This window comes from Talaromyces rugulosus, chromosome II (assembly GCF_013368755.1).
Source record: "Talaromyces rugulosus chromosome II, complete sequence".
Lineage (NCBI taxonomy): Eukaryota > Fungi > Ascomycota > Eurotiomycetes > Eurotiales > Trichocomaceae > Talaromyces > Talaromyces rugulosus.
The window spans coordinates 4,563,095-4,581,515 of NC_049562.1; the positions used below are offsets into that span (position 1 = coordinate 4,563,095).

At 50.2% G+C, this 18,421-nt stretch overlaps 7 protein-coding genes across 7 annotated transcripts; 5 read left to right on the forward strand and 2 right to left on the reverse strand.

Annotated features, from left to right (window-relative positions):
* Positions 1-75: 75 nt before the first annotated feature.
* On the reverse strand, positions 76-1,419 carry TRUGW13939_04040 (uncharacterized protein; the record flags this gene model as incomplete). The annotated part of the gene is made up of 1 exon (XM_035487217.1): positions 76-1,419. The coding sequence occupies one exon, from the start codon at positions 1,417-1,419 to the stop codon at positions 76-78; it is 1,344 nt and encodes a 447-aa protein (XP_035343110.1).
* A 1,542-nt stretch (positions 1,420-2,961) lies between these two features.
* Positions 2,962-4,219, forward strand: TRUGW13939_04041 (uncharacterized protein; the record flags this gene model as incomplete). The annotated part of the gene is made up of 4 exons (XM_035487218.1): positions 2,962-3,069; positions 3,125-3,235; positions 3,297-3,599; positions 3,659-4,219. The coding sequence occupies 4 exons, from the start codon at positions 2,962-2,964 to the stop codon at positions 4,217-4,219; spliced, it is 1,083 nt and encodes a 360-aa protein (XP_035343111.1).
* Positions 4,220-5,475: 1,256 nt separating this feature from the next.
* Positions 5,476-8,517, forward strand: TRUGW13939_04042 (uncharacterized protein; the record flags this gene model as incomplete). Its single annotated transcript, XM_035487219.1, has 3 exons — positions 5,476-5,559; positions 5,621-6,166; positions 6,235-8,517. The coding sequence occupies 3 exons, from the start codon at positions 5,476-5,478 to the stop codon at positions 8,515-8,517; spliced, it is 2,913 nt and encodes a 970-aa protein (XP_035343112.1).
* A 651-nt stretch (positions 8,518-9,168) lies between these two features.
* Positions 9,169-11,502, forward strand: TRUGW13939_04043 (uncharacterized protein; the record flags this gene model as incomplete). The annotated part of the gene is made up of 3 exons (XM_035487220.1): positions 9,169-9,282; positions 9,363-9,626; positions 9,685-11,502. The coding sequence occupies 3 exons, from the start codon at positions 9,169-9,171 to the stop codon at positions 11,500-11,502; spliced, it is 2,196 nt and encodes a 731-aa protein (XP_035343113.1).
* An 849-nt stretch (positions 11,503-12,351) lies between these two features.
* On the forward strand, positions 12,352-14,080 carry TRUGW13939_04044 (uncharacterized protein; the record flags this gene model as incomplete). Its single annotated transcript, XM_035487221.1, has 3 exons — positions 12,352-12,553; positions 12,628-13,137; positions 13,200-14,080. 3 exons carry the CDS (start codon positions 12,352-12,354, stop codon positions 14,078-14,080), a joined length of 1,593 nt encoding a protein of 530 aa, XP_035343114.1.
* Positions 14,081-14,315: 235 nt separating this feature from the next.
* On the reverse strand, positions 14,316-15,480 carry TRUGW13939_04045 (uncharacterized protein; the record flags this gene model as incomplete). Its single annotated transcript, XM_035487222.1, has 6 exons — positions 14,316-14,471; positions 14,546-14,915; positions 14,984-15,165; positions 15,223-15,280; positions 15,332-15,342; positions 15,406-15,480. 6 exons carry the CDS (start codon positions 15,478-15,480, stop codon positions 14,316-14,318), a joined length of 852 nt encoding a protein of 283 aa, XP_035343115.1.
* Positions 15,481-16,536: 1,056 nt separating this feature from the next.
* Positions 16,537-17,672, forward strand: TRUGW13939_04046 (uncharacterized protein; the record flags this gene model as incomplete). Its single annotated transcript, XM_035487223.1, has 2 exons — positions 16,537-17,278; positions 17,338-17,672. The coding sequence occupies 2 exons, from the start codon at positions 16,537-16,539 to the stop codon at positions 17,670-17,672; spliced, it is 1,077 nt and encodes a 358-aa protein (XP_035343116.1).
* Positions 17,673-18,421: the final 749 nt, after the last annotated feature.

Here is an 18,421-nt window from a genome sequence, read left to right on the forward strand (position 1 = left end):
TTATCAGCGGTAGCAGAATGCATAATCTCTTAGAACTAATCTCGAAGTTCAGTACAGAGCCATATATGATAGTAGTCAAAACAAGACCAAGTCAATGCCAGACTGAGCCAAGAAGACATCCCACCGGAGTGAGGTCCCTGATTCCCAATATTTGTGAAGAGCTTCGCGGCCTCTAGTGAAATTTCCCATTCCAAGAGACTGCATGATGGACATTCTTTCATCGATGACAGCTCGCTCACTTGTGCTATCCGTCTCACAACCGGCACTGAAAAGAGGCCAGATCAGGAGAACGTTTGCTGGAGAAAACGGTCGCACCTTCTTCACCACGCGCAAGATGCTTGTGACGTCTTTTCGCACTTTGGGGTGGCATTTGGAAAGAAGCTGGACTCGGCGATGTAGATGCAGGAGAGCTGTATGGACAAAAGCAGGGTGTGTATCTCGGAGCTCTTCAACAAGTTCGCGCTGCTGACTGGTCCAAACTCCGACTGAGATTCTTGGAGAAGGGAGAGACTCTAGCCGGGTTTCAAGTGACTGGGTCTGGTCGGTAAGATCTAAAGGAGAACATGCACTCTGCGTGTTTTTCTCTTGGTCAACAATAGTAGATGACCTTTCGTATTGTATTCGGGCCAAGCATCCGATTTTGGAGAATATTGGCACTAGATTCAAAGAATAGCCACATATATCGTCAACGACGTCATCTGAAGGATTGAAAAATTGGTGGTTGTTCCATGAGAGGAATTTTTGTTGGTCGTTCTGTTGGTTTTGATAAAACAATGACAAGCTCGCGGAAACGTCCAGGGCAGCAAACCATTTCATCAAGTAGACATTGAGTAAATCTTGGTCTGGGCTCTTCTCGCCTGCCGGCAGTGTGTTGATGAATGACGATAGCATCTGGCGAATTGCCTTTAGATGGATTCTGAACACATCCAAGTTTCCATTGCAGACATCATTAGTGCACAAGGTCATTGCCGTCATTAGAGTTTCGGCTGTCATCGTTTTGCTATTCAAGGCAGCTCTTAGCCCGGCAATAGCATGGTTTGTGAACGTGAGAGTCGTTTCTTCGGACTCGGAGGAAGAGGCTATCGTACGACGGGCGTGATGGTTTCCAAAGCAGGCGAGGAGTGCATATAACAGCGGAAGATTCTCCACTGCCGACACTATTAATCTGTCGACAAAGGATCGCGATGCTAGGGGGAAGACGGTTGTTGCCGTTTTGGCAACCAATTGGTGCATTGTTAGTCGAGAGTGCTTGTTTGCTAGGTATGGAGAGGGCACAGGTGTCTTTTCTATGCGTAAAAGCTGTCTTGAGCTGGGCTCATGCCTCACGGATGGTGATGGGCCAGCATCGCCGGTGCTCTTGACCACCTCGTCGAGAGCATTGTGCTGAGTCTGACGGGAATCTATTTGCGGACGGTGCATAAAGACAAACCGAGACTCGTATCTACACTGCCTCGGAAAGCGACTACACTTGGAGCAGACGGGAAGGCGCAGGTCGCACTTTCAATAAGGGTTAGCAAGTCGAGAAAAACGCCAGGATTGAGTCCTTCTTTCTACCTTGACCTTTTTCCGCCTGCATTCGGTGCATCCATTTTTGACTCGCTTGGGGGGAGGGATCCCGGCGTCCATGAGGAGGACATGCTGATACAGAGGGCAAGGTGAGAAGAAGAGAAGAAGTGTACCAAAGCACCTTCCTCAAGGCTCATTTCTTATCGCGTCACGTGGTGTTGTAGCCTAATCGGGAAACCGGCAACGGGTGCCTGAGGAGTCAGGCAGTAATCCGGTTTCTCTTGCATGTCATTGGCCAATTGATGAGCCGTAGAAACAACAGGGTTCAGACAATTGGTGCATACCCACGCTAAGACTGTTTAATTTCTAGTAGTATCTATAAATGCGATCAAATTAAATAGTTGCGGCCGGTGTCTTGTCCGCAGATTCATCCTGTTTTGAAGACGCGATACCCGAGGTATTCGGGACGAGCCCGGCCATTTTTGACGGGCAGCACTCCGTTGTGTGCAATTTTTATAGCGAAAAAGATGAAGGCTTTTCCGAGGTGTCCCGATTGATTGGCTGGGGAAGAATTGTTGCAGTGCAGTATTATATAAAAGTCTTTGAATCGATGTAAAATCTTTTTAAAATTAAGTAGATAACCCAAAAAAATGTATGGTTTGATAAAAATGAAATCTGAACTTGATTGTGTGACATCATTGACTGGAGGCATCTAGAGATGTACACAAATGTATATTTCACAGCAAGTCTTGCCTCTCATAAAAAAGACAAAAAAGACAATATACTGAATACTGCAAATAATACTGCAAATAATAAATATAAAAACCAATAAATCAAATCAAATCAAATCATTATTATTGAATGCATTAATAAAAAAAAAGCACATCGGAGCAGGCGCGGGGCAAGCCGGGACAGCGTCATGGCGGCAACCCCCCCACCATCGACCATTATATCATCGCCCGCAACGCCCTTTTCTTGCCCTTCACCCTTTCCTGCTTGCTTGCTTGCTTCGCATTCCCACATTTACCAGCTCTCAGCTCTCCCACTCGCAGTTCAGCTGAATCTCTAGTGAGCTCGTCCCGTCCACCCAACCCGCCGTGAATCATGCTGACTTCATGCTCTGCTTCAGGCTATTCTCCACCTTCCCGGTGAACTCGGTGAGCCGCTCCTCCAGTCAGGTTACATGATCGAGCGCAGCACATTGCTCCGTGCTGCTTGGACAGCGTCACCTTGCTGGCCGGCCGCGAGGCAAATGCAATCGATAATGCCCCTCGTCTTCCCTGAAAAAAACACTTCCCCCCACTTTCGTTGCTAGGAGCTACCTACTTAAACTTTTGCGGACTCTGCTCTTCATTCTTCCTACATACCAGACATTCATTCTGTATTATCTTCAAGCCTGCTAACCGCGTCTTGAAAAAACCCAGACAAACTCGTTAGTGACTTACAATTGCCATCATGGGTGTTCTCGAGAAACTGTCCCGCAAGAGCGGTGTCATCGTCGGCGATGACGTTCTCCGTCTGTTCGAATACGCCCAGGAGAAGAAATTCGCCATCCCGGCCATTGTACGTGCCTAGCCTAGTATCGCTTCTTGCAGTGACTGACTTGGCTTGACTCTAGAACGTGACCTCTTCCTCGACCGTTGTCTCCTCTCTGGAGGCTGCCCGCGACAAGAACTGCCCCATCATCCTCCAGATGTCCCAGGGTGGCGCTGCCTACTTTGCTGGCAAGGTATGTTCTTTTAATCCTGTCTTGTATGATGAGTGAAGGGCGCATATTGACTGGAGAACAGGGTGTCGCCAACGGCAACCAGGAGGCTTCCATTGCTGGCGGTATCGCTGGTGCCCACTACATTCGCAGCATTGCGCCCGCCTACGGCATCCCCGTCGTGCTGCACACCGACCACTGCGCCAAGAAGCTGCTGCCATGGTTGGATGGCCTGCTCGACGCTGACGAGGCCTACTTCAAGCAGCACGGCGAGCCTCTCTTCTCGTCTCACATGATCGATCTGTCCGAGGAGCCGGTCGACTGGAACATCGAGACCACTGCCAAGTACCTCAAGCGCGCTGCTCCCATGAAGCAATGGCTCGAGATGGTATGTGGCCACATATAATAAAAGAATAGCAACCAAAAGAACCAGACTAACGGACGCAGGAAATCGGTATCACCGGTGGTGAAGAAGACGGTGTCAACAACGAAGACGTCGACAACAACTCGCTCTACACCCAGCCCGAGGACATCCTGGCCATCTACAACGCGCTGTCCGCGGTCAGCCCGTACTTCTCGATTGCTGCCGGATTCGGTAACGTGCACGGTGTGTACAAGCCCGGCAACGTGCGTCTGCACCCAGAGCTGCTCAAGAAGCACCAGCAGTACGTCAAGGAGAAGATCGGCTCGTCCAAGGACAAGCCCGTCTTCTTCGTCTTCCACGGCGGCTCCGGCTCGTCCAAGGAAGAGTACAAGGAGGCCATCAGCTACGGCGTGGTCAAGGTCAACGTCGACACGGACATGCAGTTTGCCTACCTGGCCGGCGTGCGTGACTACGTGCTCAAGAAGAAGGACTACCTGCTGACCGCAGTCGGCAACCCGGACGGCGCGGACAAGCCCAACAAGAAGTTCTTCGACCCACGTGTGTGGGTGCGCGAGGGTGAGAAGACCATGAGCGTGCGCGTGCAGGAGGCTCTGGCCGACTTCAACACTGCTGGACAGTTGTAGGGGGTGGGGAGTGGTCTTTTTAATTGAGAGGTGGAACAAAAAAGGAAAGAAGGTCCATGCAGTGAATGTAATGTAGATAGCTGCCAAGCAACCATTATGTAGAGAATGTTGACAATATGAAGTCTTGTACTCTGTATGCATATACTAACTACTACGTAGTATGTAGTCTAGACCGGGGCGATCGGCAGCCCAGCGTCGATCCTCGGATGTTCAGTATTTGGTATTCGGTATTCCGTACTCGGTATTCAGTGTTCAATACATAGTGACAATAACGTTGCCAGCAGCAGCACGCCATCTCTCCCCAGGCGCCAGCAGAGGCCAACTCTTCATTAATAATATTATTATTATGCGAAATAAGGCCGCTAGAAGAAAAAAATGTCTCAGGGCCCGGTTACATAAGCGCCAAGCCGGGGGCGACCGAGCAAAAATAGAAGCGGAAAGACGCACCGTTTCATCCTTAAAAAGGAACTAAACGTTCCGCGCTGCGACTCTGTCATTCTAAAGCATTCGTAGGGCACACGCTACTTATGCTCTGTACGAGTCGGATAGTATTACTATCGAAGTACAGAGTACGGCTACACAGCAGTAGCTTGTTAACTAGCTAAACAATGCCGTATCAGCACCCGGGGAGCGGCATGATGCTGTGTGTCACAAGACGTATTTTATTTTTCTGTAGACTGTAAACAAAGCAGCCATGTGAGACATATACGTCCCCTGACCATTGGACAAGCAGTTTCTCTCTGTTTTTTCTGTTTCTACACACTATTTTGCAGAGGTGAATGACAGACAGGCAAGAGACAGGATCGGCGGCCCCACCGGCAACGGGTGAAACAAGACCCCCAACGCCAGGATTCCTCTCTTCTATCTTCTCTGTTCCTGTTCTTCTCTTCTCTTCTTCTGCTGTGTTGTCTTTTTTCTTCTTATTCTTATCCCCATCCGTGTCAATCGTTTACCCCTCGCGCCCGCCGTGGCTCAGCGCCCACCCACTCGTCGTCGTCGTCGTCGTCGTTCGCTCCACACTGGCCCAGACCAGACCGGACCAGACCAGATCAGATCAGACCCAGAGGACAACGTCAACAGTCTAGGCCCTGGCCTTGGCTTGCCCTGAATTCCACCGCAGACGAGCCGACGATTGAAGAGAAGGGAAATTTTCTATATAAAACATTGCATCGATATATTACTGCTATTTGTTTGGACTCGTACATACCCATCCGGTCTTTTTTTTTATATATATGCGATTGGCGCCGAACGCTACAATGGCCGCCGCCGTCGTGGCTCGTGATGAAACCGACCCGACAACTGCCTTTTTGAACCTGATCCAGAACCCTTTCAAATCAGCGGTGCGTCGAGTCTTTTTTTTAGGTTAAAGCGTGAACTAGCTAACGCCGTGTTCTCCTGCAGTTCCAAGTCAATGCTTTCTGGGCCTCGCTGGGCACCTCCATCGGCATCTCCGTCGTCCTCGCCTTGCTCTTCTCCGTCTTCAGACCGCACCACAATGCCATCTATGCCCCCAAGGTCAAACACGCCGACCAGAAACATGCTCCGCCGCCTGTCGGAAAGGGCCTTTTCGCCTGGGTAGCGCCTGTCGTGAAGACCAAGGAGGAAACCCTCGTCGACCGCATTGGCCTGGATGCCGTCGTCTTCTTGCGATGCGCTCGCATGCTGCGGAACATGTTCATCATCCTGAGCATCATCGGCTGCGGAGTGCTCATCCCTGTCAACTTGCTGCAAAGCGAAGGCGGCCAGGCCGGGGACACCACCTTTGCTCGCATGACCCCGTTGAACATCAAGCCCGACGCCGTCTGGAGTCAGGTTGTCTGTGCCTGGGCCTTTGATATCATCATCATGATTTTTGTCTGGTATAACTACAGGGCTATTCTCGCGCTGCGCCGCCACCACTTCCAGAGCCCGGAATACCAAATGAGCCTACACGCCAGGACGTTGATGGTGAGTTTTTTTTTTTTTTTTTTTTTTCTTCCTTTTTTTCCATATACATGACTAACACCTTTGTTTAGATCACCGACGTCCCCTCAAACCTGCGCTCTGAGGAAGGGCTGATGCAATTGACTGACGGTGTCAACCCAACCTCCGCCTTGCCCCGGACCACGATAGGACGCAATGTCAAGGAACTGCCTACCATGATCAAGAAGCACGAAGAAGCCGTGAGAGACCTAGAATCAGTCCTGTCTAAATACTTGAAGAATCCCGATCGTCTCCCAGTGAATCGACCCACCATGCGCCCATCCCGAAAGCATAAAGACAACCTTGGAGGCCGCAAAGTGGACGCGATCGACTACCTCACCGATCGTATCCAGGATCTCGAAACCAGGATCAAGGACGTCCGTCAGACGGTCGACAAGCGAAACCCAATGCCGTATGGCTTTGCTAGTTGGGAAGCTATCGAACATGCCCACGCCGTTGCATACACTGCCCGTAAGAAAAGACACCAAGGTACACTGATCCAGCTGGCACCACGGCCGCACGACATCATTTGGGAAAATGTTCCGCTGTCGCCGGCTACCAGACGATGGCGCCACACGGTCAATGCCTTTTGGGTGACCCTGTTGACCGTGCTCTGGATAGCACCCAACGCAATGATCGCCATTTTCCTGTCTGATCTGTCTAACCTCGGCCTCGTCTGGAAGGCATTCCAGACCTCGCTAAGCGAGAACCCAAAGGTGTGGGCCGCCGTCCAGGGTATCGCCTCGCCTGCCTTGACCTCTTTGATCTACCTGATTTTGCCCATTATCTTCCGTCGCCTCATGCGCCGCGCTGGTGATACCACCAAATCGTCGCGGGAACGCCATGTCATTCGCTACCTCTACTTTTTCTTCATCTTCAACAACTTGATAGTGTTTTCCCTCTTCTCTGCCGGCTGGGGTTACGTCTCTGCTGTCATCGACGCAAAGAACAACAAAGAAGACGCCTGGCAGGCAGTGGTCGACGGTCATATCTTGAAGAAGGCCATGAGTGCACTCTGCCAGGTGTCTCCTTTCTGGGTGACTTGGTTATTGCAACGCAATCTCGGCGCTGCCTTGGATCTGTCACAGCTGGTGAATGTCGCATGGAAGTGGTTTATGAAAACATTCATGGCTCCAACTCCGCGCCAAAACATTGAATGGACTGCTCCACCGCCGTTTGACTATGCCAGTTACTATACATACTTTCTCTTCTACGCTACGATTGCGCTTTGCTTTGCGACGCTGCAGCCAATTGTGCTGCCCGTTGCCGCTCTCTACTTTGCTTTTGACAGCTGGATGAAAAAGTATCTGCTCATGTATGTCTTCCTCACGAAAACCGAGTCCAGTGGCCGATTCTGGGGTGTTGTGATCAACCGGATGATCTTTGCCGCTATTCTATCAAACTTGGTTATCGCCTTGTTGGCCGCATCCCAGGATTCCTGGATCAAGCTTTACTGCCTCGTTCCGTTGCCATTCGTTATGCTTGGCTTTAAGTGGTATTGCAGGAGGACCTTTGACGACGATATGCTCTACTACAGTCGCGCCACTCTGACTGACGCCGAAGCATTGGGCCCAACCCCCGGCAAGGGCATCAAGCGAGCTGGGGATCGACTCAAATCGCGCTTCGGCCACCCGGCGCTCTACCGGCCTTTACTGACGCCAATGGTGCACAAGCGAGCTGCCCAGTTGCTCAAGTCGATCTACCGCGGCCGACTGAGTCAATACGACGCAAATGTCGATTTCTCCGACATTGCCATGCATGCCATGTCCTCGTCGAAACCGGGCAAAACCATGGACGGCCAGACGTCGGCGCCATTCGAAGTCGTCGACGAGAACCAGCTCGACTTTTCCTACTACAAAGACCGAGCCGATTTCCGCGACGAATTTGGAGGTGGACTCTACGGCCGGCCTGAAGATCTCATTTCCGAGCGCTCGCAAACACCTCGCACGTTCATGGGCGACTCGCCTGATTCGTCTCGCGCCTCTTCTCCTTCGTCGATGATGCCGCGCAAGCTCGAGGGAAGCTATGAGCCGATTGTCATGATGGGCGGCAACCGCTCGCAAGAGGCGCTGGTCGACAATCACAACCACCCGGCCTTCCGGCCTCCAGCATCCCGCTCTGGCAGCGGACCCGACGGCGCTCCGTTGTATCGCAACGACTCCAACGAAAGCCAGTCACGGCTTCTAAACCATCCTCAGCCCATGGGTGGCGCCAATGGTAGCCAAACCGATTTCCACACCGTCGACCGATGGCGATCTGGCGGCTACGGTCCTGTTACTCAGGACGATGACCCGGCCCCTCCGACCTCGTACGATTACTTCCGTGGTCGACGATAAGAGGGGAGAGAAGGGGAAAAAAAAAATCATTTCCGTATCAAAATTTTTCATGAATTCTTTCACCCTCCTTTTATATATTCCCCCCGATTTAGCGTGTCCATTTTTGTTGTATTCTAGACACTTATCACTTGCACATAATTTTCGTTGGAAAAACTCATTGACATGTACATTTATTTATTCTGGCTGGTACAACGATACGACGATTGACAAATGTGAATAATAAAACGGCTGCATATTATAGCTATTTGATTCATTCAATTCAATTTTTTTTTAAGACTGCGTAGTTAACATTGAAAGTGCTCAGCATGAGATCAATCTGTTTTAGCTGCATCAATAACCCAGAAACGCCCGATCTGATATATTATATTAGCCAACTAATCACTTTACCGAGTATCATTTGATGTGTCAACGGATCATTTGTGGTTGTATCATCCGGAAGAATAAATACCAATTGCAAACTCCTGAAACTTGAACATTTGTTGAGGCTGGGTGTGGAGACTGTTGTGTTTACATGAGTTGTGTGCAGAAAAACACCACCTTTTCTCTCTTCTTCTCTGACCTCCTGCTCTCTGTCCTCTCTCTTCAGCCTTTCTCTTTTCTTTACCTATCCTCTCATCGGAAATTTTGCACTTCCTTTCCAACATCAACACGATGGCATCTAAAAAGCTAGACCCTCATGCCAGTCTCCTTACTAACCCTGAACTGCTGAGCAAAATCGATCAGCTCCGAGAGAATAATGTCGGTCAGCACGTGCCGCTCCCCCAGGTGAGTCTACGCAAATGACCCAAAAAAATAAAAAATAAAATTAGAGCATCAAAATTGACATATTGGGTCTGCTTCTATAGCTCGTCGTCGTGGGCGACCAGTCATCTGGCAAATCATCCCTGCTGGAGAGCCTCACAGGCATCCCCTTTCCGCGCAATCTAGAGCTGTGCACCCGATATGCGACCCAGATCACTTCACGCCGTGACCGCGATGCCAAGGTCGATGTCTCCATTATCCCAGGGCCGAACGCATCCGACCAACACAAGGGACAGTTGAGAAAATACCACCCGCCAGGAATGTCTCCGGACGAGTTTCGTGCAAAGTTCCCACAGATACTAGAAGAGGTATGTCCCCAGATGGCTGCAACGCTTGTCGGACATTTTCACTGATTGTGAACTGCAGGTCAACAAAATAATGGGCATTCGCATGAACACTTCAGACACTGGAGGCAGTGTGTTTAGCGAAGACGTGTTGAAAATCGAAATCTCAGGTCCCACTGAAGACTATCTAACGCTGATCGATGTTCCGGGGATCTTCCGTACGCCAACAGAAGGTCTTACAACCAAGCAGGACGTTGCACTCGTGAGACGCATGGTACAAGGATACATGAAGGATAGCCGAACTGTCATTCTTGCCGTTTTGCCTAGCAATGTCGACCCGGCCACCCAGGAAATCCTCACGATGGCTGAAGAGTATGACAAGCAGGGCGAGCGAACCCTAGGAGTTTTCACAAAGCCTGACCTGGTGACAGAGAACAGCGCCAAACTTGCGGCCTGCAACGTTGTGCTAGGCAAGAAGAGACCGCTAGCACTTGGTTACTACGTCGTTCGAAATCGCGGCCCTGACGAGAATGACGAATTCGACAAAGGCTCTGCTGAGGGCATGTTCTCAGAGAATCCGTGGAATAGCCTACCGAAAGATCGCGTCGGCATCCGTGCCTTGAGAACGTGTCTGGGTCAGCTGTTGGGCCACATCGCCCAGCGGGAACTTCCTGCAATGCGAAAAGATATCCGGATGCAGCTGGCTCAATGCTCGCAAGAGCTGAACTCGCTCGGCGCCCCGCGACAGAGTGAGAACGAGCAACGTGCATATTTGTTCTCGTTGAGCCGTCAGTTTCACGATCTGGTTCAAAATGCGTTGGAAACCCAGTACAACAGACACGCTGTGTTTTCACAGCAGAAATTCCGTCTCGCAACAAATGTCGCCAATCTGACAAATGCTTTCAACAACGATTTCGCTACCAAGTCTCATATGTATTACTTCGAAGGCGAGAAACCGATTCCCAAGAACAAAGTAGTGGGGGAGAAAACCGACGGCCAGAGTGGTGGAAAACTCGGAAATCCCTCGACAACCACAGCCGCTCAAAAACCGTATGATGGGGGTTGGCATGACGTTGACGGCCAATCCCTATTCCTGGATGGTATCATTGGCGAGAAGCCCTGTATCGAGCTCCCTAAACTGGGCATCATCAACTGGATACAAAAGCTTCATGTAGAGTCTCGAGGTCTAGGACTGGGTACTTTTGACAACGCTCTTATTTCAAATGTATTCAGAGAGCAGTCTGAAAAGTGGAATGCTATGACCATGGGGTTCCTGAGCGAGACTATCGTGATGATCCACCGATTCATCTACGGGGCGCTCTTTGAGCTATGTGCCAACACCAGAGTCCGCGAAAATATTTGGTCTTCTATTGCCGATGAGGTGAGAAACAGGTACAATGCCGCGATGGAACATGCTGCGTTCCTAGTTTCGATCGAGCGAGGCCAAAATCCATACACACTGAACCATTACTTCAATGAAAATCTACAAAAGTCAAGAGGGGATCGGATTGCTGAATTGCTCGAGGGCAATGTTCGATACGAGACGCCTTACGGGAAAACCGCCATGGTTGTTGTCAACCTGGAAGACGTTAGAGCTGCAACAAGCAACAAGAGCAACATGCAGCAGTCCATTGAAGACGTCCACGATTCCCTTTGTGCGTTCTACAAGGTTTCAACAAAACGATTTGTAGATACTGTTTATCAACAAGTCGTCCAAGGCCTTCTTTTGACAGGGCCCAAAAGCCCTCTGGCTGTTTTTGATCAGGATTGGGTCTTGTCTCTGGGCGCAGGAGAGCTGGAAATGATCGCCGGGGAGTTGGTCGCGGTGAAAGAGCAGCGAACAGTTCTGCAGAAGAAAATGAAGGACCTCGAGGTCGCCATGCAGATTCTGAAGAAATGAACGATGCGCGCTTAGTTTGTTCCATGGGCTTGTAGGCAGCGTTGATAAGAGATTTTGCGGCTTAGAATACTCGGATTAGATAGGAATAGTTTCTAGAAGAAATAGATCGGCAGCCAATACTCTTATCTGTCTATTAGCTGAGTTTCGGTTGTTCACAAGCAATACCCCAGCGCCACGTACCTGCGTACCTGTGTACCTGATCCATTCCGGTCTTTATTTGGGACTCATCCTAGCCTCATCGATGCGGGGAAGCGTCACCTGTGAAGAGAAGTGCCGTGACGAGGCTGTTCGAGGCTTGCTGTATCCATACTGTACTCCCGGTCCGTAGCAATAATAATGACCTGCCATTTTCAGCAGCGACCTGCCATTCTCGGCATAAACAAGCTTTCGGCGGCTCCAGGAGATGAAACTAATAAGAAGAAATCAACGATACTACCACGCAAATAATGCCAAATGCGGATGGAAGAAGACGGAGATGAGCGGCGCGAAGCCTCAGGCTGGCAGCGGCGGCGGGGGCAGGTGCGGGTCTCGTGCTCCTTCCGGCCACTTCCAGCACGCCTATCTTCACTCTGCCCAGAATCTCACGCGCTGATAAGTTATCACCAGGCCCGCCGCCGATCCTCGTTGGCACCAGCATGCGACGCTGCAATCCGTCTTGCGCCTAGCGAATCGTCAAGGCCGATGGCTTTGACCCAGCCTTGCCTGATGAGGCAGGATCTTCAGCACTCAACGCCGAGCTCCGCATCCGCCAGCTTCAGCAAGCAGACAACATGAATGCCTTAAATACGAGCCGAGCTCCTCGCTCCCCACGCTGGTCCGAAGCACACTTGGGACTCCCAGCAACTCAAGATGCGTGTCCAGACTCTCGTCTCTACCGCGGTGGTCGCCGCCGGCCTGCTGGCCGACAGCGCCTGCGCCAAGGGGAGCCACGTCCCCTTGCCTGCGAGTGTGCAGAAACGCTACGAATCGCATTTCCAGGCCATGTCTGCAAAGCGCGAGGTCGAGCACTCACACCCCAAGGATTTCCGATTCCTTAACAAGAAGACCGAGGGTGAGTTGTTCTCCTGGTCTTGAAGATTGGAGAGAGAGAGAGAGCGGAAAAGCTGATCCCCGAGTGTTCGTTAGCCTACCGAGTCGAGGAGCTTCCTGATGTTAACTTTGACATTGGTGAGCTGTACTCGGGCTTGGTCCCAATTGACAAGCACAACACGTCTCGCGAGCTGTTCTTCGTCTTCCAGCCCACCATTGGTGCCCCAGTTGACGAGATTACCATTTGGCTGAATGGCGGTCCCGGCTGCAGTTCTATGGAAGCCTTCCTGCAGGAGAATGGTCGCTTCAGCTGGCAGCCCGGCACTTTCGCCCCCATTGAGAATCCCTATTCTTGGGTGAATTTGACCAACATGCTCTGGGTTGACCAGCCCATCGGTACCGGATTTTCCACCGGCACCCCAACCGCCTCTACGCAGGAAGAGACGGCCGAAGACTTTGTCAAGTTCTTCAAGAACTTTGAACAGCTCTTTGGCATCAAGAAGTTCAAGATCTATGTCACTGGTGAAAGTTACGCAGGTCGCTACGTGCCTTACATCTCCTCTGCATTTATCAACCAGAACGATACGGAATACTACGACTTGCACGGTATGTGTTTAAAATGTCCTAAACTGGCAGGAGAACGTTCCGCTAAGCTAGTTCATTAATAGGTGCCCTCGTGTACGACCCTGTCATCGGCGCATTTACTACGATACAAGAGCAGCTGCCCACCTACCCCTTGATTGAGGCGAACACCAACCTGTTCAACTTGAACAAGACCCAGATGGCTACGCTAGAGAAGATGCACAAAGACTGTGGCTACGAAGAGTACCTCGAGAAATACCTGACTTTCCCTGCTGCGGGTGTCCAGCCCGTCCAGAAGGAGGCCAATGCGAGCTGCGATGTGCTTGACACTGCCCTCGAATACGTGCTCCCGGTTAACCCATGTTTCAACATCTACGAAATCAGTTCCACTTGCCCTGTTGCTTGGGATGTCCTCGGTTTCCCCACCGTGCTATCCTACGTCCCGGCTGGTGCGGATATCTACTTCGACCGTGCCGATGTCAAGAAGGCTCTGCATGCGCCCAACGTTACTTGGTCCGAATGTGGAGAGGCCAACGTTTTCGTTGGCACTGGCGGACCCGAAGGAGAAGGCGATCTCTCGCTCGACCCGATTCAGCACGTCTTGCCTCAGGTCATCGAACACACCAACCGCGTGCTAGTCAGCAATGGTGACTTTGACATGATCATCCAGACCAACGGTACTCTTTTGGCTCTTCAGAACATGACATGGCATGGCAAACTCGGCTTCGATGAGCGACCAAGCAAGCCGATTGACATCAAAATTCCTGACCTCATCTACCAGGAAGCATTTGAAGACAGTGGGTATGGCGGCCAGGACGGCCCTCAGGGAGTCATGGGTGTCCAGCATTTTGAGCGCGGACTGATGTGGGCTCAGACCTACCAGTCCGGACACATGCAACCTATGTATCAGCCGCGCGCATCGTACAGGCACCTGCAGTGGCTGCTTGGACGCGTTGATGAACTGTAAGCTATGAAAACGTGTATATAAATAATAGTATATAGCAATGGTCGTGACCAGCTAGACCACAAATTTTAAATACAATTTAAAACTGTTGATACATCAATTAATGTACTCTCATGCTATGTTGAATCCGTGGCCTTCGATCACTGTAGAAATATCGCAATGCCCCATGGCTGAAATGATTCTAAAAGAGTTTCGTCAAACACGTTTTTCTGCATGTCCATTTGCCCGCCCATCCAGCTCAAACCTGAGTATCTGTGGTAGGGTCCCATGCAACAGGCGAATACTCGTCTGTGGTCAGCAGATCCATGTCCTCCTTGGACAGCTCAAAGTCGAAGAACCGCGCATTCTCCTCGATTCGAGATGGAGTGACTGATTTTGGGAGAGGAATGAAGCCCTAAAAAAACCCACATAGTTAGCTTTAGCCTTTCTTTTTTCCTTTCTTCTCTGTGGGGTTGCTTGAAAACAAACCATTTGCACACTCCAGCGCAACAAAATCTGTGCCGGCGTCTTCTTGTACTTGTCCACCAGTTTAGCGACAACGGGGTCATCGTTCCTTTTGGCGCGCACAATCGGACAGTAAGCCTGCACGACGACGTCGTTGGCGCGACACCAGTCAACGATGTCCTTTCGGCCGAGCCAGGGGTGCAATTCCCACTGGCCGACGTCGATCCCGGGCAATTTGCTGGTTTGGATGTATTCTTTCAGTTCATCGAGGTGATGCACGCCGTAGTTTGACACGCCGAGCGACCGGACTTTACCTGCCTGCTGGGCTTCGACCAAGGCTCTCCAGGACCCCAGACGTTCTTCTCTGGAGCCGTAGGGGGCATGGATGAGGATTCTGAACGCGGTCAGTGGTGCTCGTCCTCTTTACAGAGTCCCGCTAGTCTGTTCAAAAGACTCGCTTACAGATCAAAATAGTCGAGTCCGGATAGTTTCAGACTGTCTTCAATAGACTTCTTAGCCTTTTCATAGCCTTGCGATTTGGGGTGAACCTTGGTGGTGATGAATATCTTGTCGCGGGGAATGCCAGAGGCCCGGATAGCATCGCCGCACGCTTGTTCGTTGAAGTACGCAGCAGCAGAGTCAATCTGTGATATGAATATGTAAATTGAATCGACTTTTATAATCGTAGAAAAGGGACTTACATGGCGGTAGCCCACTTCCAATGCTTTCAACACGCATTCTTTACACTCGTCGACGGGACTATTGTCCATATTAGAAGGCAATTTCAGATCCATGCGACTAGAGACTCACGTTTTGTAGACCTAAATGCAATTTTGTTTAGTCTTTTATAGCTATTTATCGTACTTCTATCGAAAGACACTCACGCCGAAGCCCAGGATGGGAATTTCGTAGCCTGACTTGAGTCGGTACGCGCTGGTGATGTCATATTTGGTGGCCATGGTGGTGAAGGGCGATTTGAGCAGTTGGTTGGTCAGCAGTCTGAGTCTGGATAGAGAAGCAGTCATTTGGTTATTTAGAAACTGCGAGAGGGTGTGTATATATACATATATTGTGTACGGAGAAGATGTTGCCTCAATGCTGATTATCATTAAACGTCATCCGATTGCGGAGAATGCGGCGATATCGTCGGCCTATCGCCGAGGCCTCGGAGTTGACTTTTGACTCGTGAGCTGGTAAGGTTAGTGTCGGCCACCATTATTTAAAGTGATTTTCTTCACTTGAAATAAGATTAAAATGATTAAAACTATCCGGAGATATTGGCACGAATCTCGGATTAGTCTGGGGCTTGAATACGTTGACACGGGGTAGATGCAGATTTCCCGCCCGGACAATAGACAATATGAGCTCTTCCGATTGTCCATCTCCACATCAACCTGCACAAAGACGCATTCAGCTGCTGTCTTCTCCTTTTTGAAGCGTTGTGCAGCACAAGATTGGTGAAGCGGTGTTGCTGGTGGTGTGACCCGGACTGCAGCTATTGTTCCTCTCCACCAGCGTTGCTATTGTTCTCGCGCCGCGATGCAAACGACCCTGCGCCTAGCCAATCCGCGCACCATTCGGCTTCAATCGCTCCATCTTGGCCCTTTCGACATATCTAGTATTGTCCCTGGTCTCGACCTGTACCTTTCCCAATAATGTGAATTGCTGCGTCACTAGGTCGCCCTAAAGGGGTATTGTCTCCCTCCTGGCATGATGGATTGTTCTCTTCGCCCACCACGGAAGGGTATTGACCCTGGGATATATACCATTATTCCTCGAAACCTGCATTTCTAGACATTATATTAAGGATCCAACCCTTTTATCCTGGGCTCGTTTCTGGGTATTTTATAAACAACCCGTTTGACTGCTTTTTTGGACCTTCAAACAAACAACAGAACGGCATCTTGCCCACCATCAGTTCCATCAAAGTCTCGAAAATATCACTTGAACCAGATCCTCTCCATCGTTTTCTCACATTTTCGAATCTGCACTTCTTCAATCGACGATCCTTCGCCATGTCGAGCTTCAACCCCTACCAACAGAGCATCACCATCGTGACCAGCGACGAAACCCCGTTCAATATCACCATGGTCGATATTGACGGGTATGTGCAAGAAGGCATCATTTCCTGCGTCGACTATGGAGCCCAGCTCGGCGCTTCCGCCGTGACCTTTGTCATGTTGCTGTTGCTGACCAGGCCCCAGAAGCGTCGCTCTGCTGTCTTCGTCCTGAACTTGTCTACTCTGTTCTTGAACATAGCCCGGCTCGTTTGCGACATCCTCTACTTCACCGGTGCTTTCTTTGAGACTTATGCCTATTTCTCCGGGGACTTTGCTCGCGTCAAACCGAGTGACTATGCAAACAGCATTCTGGCAATGATCTTTCTCACCCTTTTGGAGATTTGCATCCAGTGCTCGCTGATCCTGCAGACAATGGCAATCTGTGCACACCTGCCAACTTTGCAAAAGCGTCTTTTTCTGATCTTGTCCACCATGGTCGCTATTGTTCCGACTGGATTCCGCATGGCTGAGATGGTCCTGAATGCAAAGTGCACCATCGAAAACTTACCTTTTACCGAGTATATCTGGCTGGAAAAGGCAAACACGATCATCTTGACAATCAGCATTTGCTTCTTCAGCGCCATCTTCATGTACAAGCTTGCCTTTTCGATCTACAGGCGCCGGCAGTTGGGCATTCGCCAATTCGGACCCATGCAAGCGCTGTTCATCATGAGCTGCCAGACCATGATTGTGCCAGGTAAGTCCCAATGCAAAACCAACAGAGACTGACCACATCTAATGATAATAACTTTCCAGCCATCTTCGCAATCCTCCAGTTTGCATCCGACATCCCAGAGATCAATTCCAACATCTTCACATTCGTCGTTGTTTCCCTGCCTATGACCTCCCTCTGGGCCAGTGCCACGCTGCCCGGCCACTCCAAGTCGCATCCCGACAATGAATCAGGAAAGCCACTCTGGAACATTCTGGCGTCCACCTCGAGTTCTGGAACCAGCGAGACACTTTTCCAACCTCATCCCCATGTCATGGGTTCGACGACCTCGACAACCTCGACTACTCGCACTGACTACCCGGATTTGGAGAAGGGGAAGTACGCTGCTGGCATCCGCCGTGATTCTCTTCTCCAATGATTTATGACACATTTTAACACTATTTGTGTTGTACTTTTGCGTTTATTCGTATTACATGTCGATTGACTACTTTGATTGTTTTTTTATTGCTATTGCCCGAAATTTCATTTTCAAAGAGCGGGGAGGAATAAGGTCCAGGAGACCAGGCTTATGTTAGGACTGCCAGCATTGTTTTGTTTGTATTTACTCGGATATTTTAATATTATCATTTCTGATCACAGGGGGTCTGCGTAAAAAAGTCGTGGAAGATGACATATTAACTCATAACCAGGTCAATAGACATCGTATAGCACTTGCTAATACCCATAGAATAAGTAAATTGCTGATCACTACGCCGCACATGAGAATTCTTCTCCTCGTTAATCTGAGCCTCATCCCAATCTACGATATTCCGAGCTCTCCGTCGATTTGTCATCTCGTACATGAGACGCACAAAGAGCATTCCTACCATACCGACTGCAATAAGAATCATTGTGATGATGAGCGATACTTTGTCTTTAATTTGAAGGGAGTTAGTCTGGCATTGAAAACCGACCAGCGGAAAGTCTTACATGATGGTGCATATCGGGCACTGAAGATCTGCCCGGCGATGACGCCGGCGATATTAGTGAAGCCATTCTGACCCAGTACAAACGACCGTGCCCCCTTGATCAACGATGTTAGTAGGCGCTAGGTCCGGGAATACAGAGAAAACTTTTACACACCCCCAAGAGAGTATTTCCCGCAAGCCGCACGGCCCAGCAACAAAT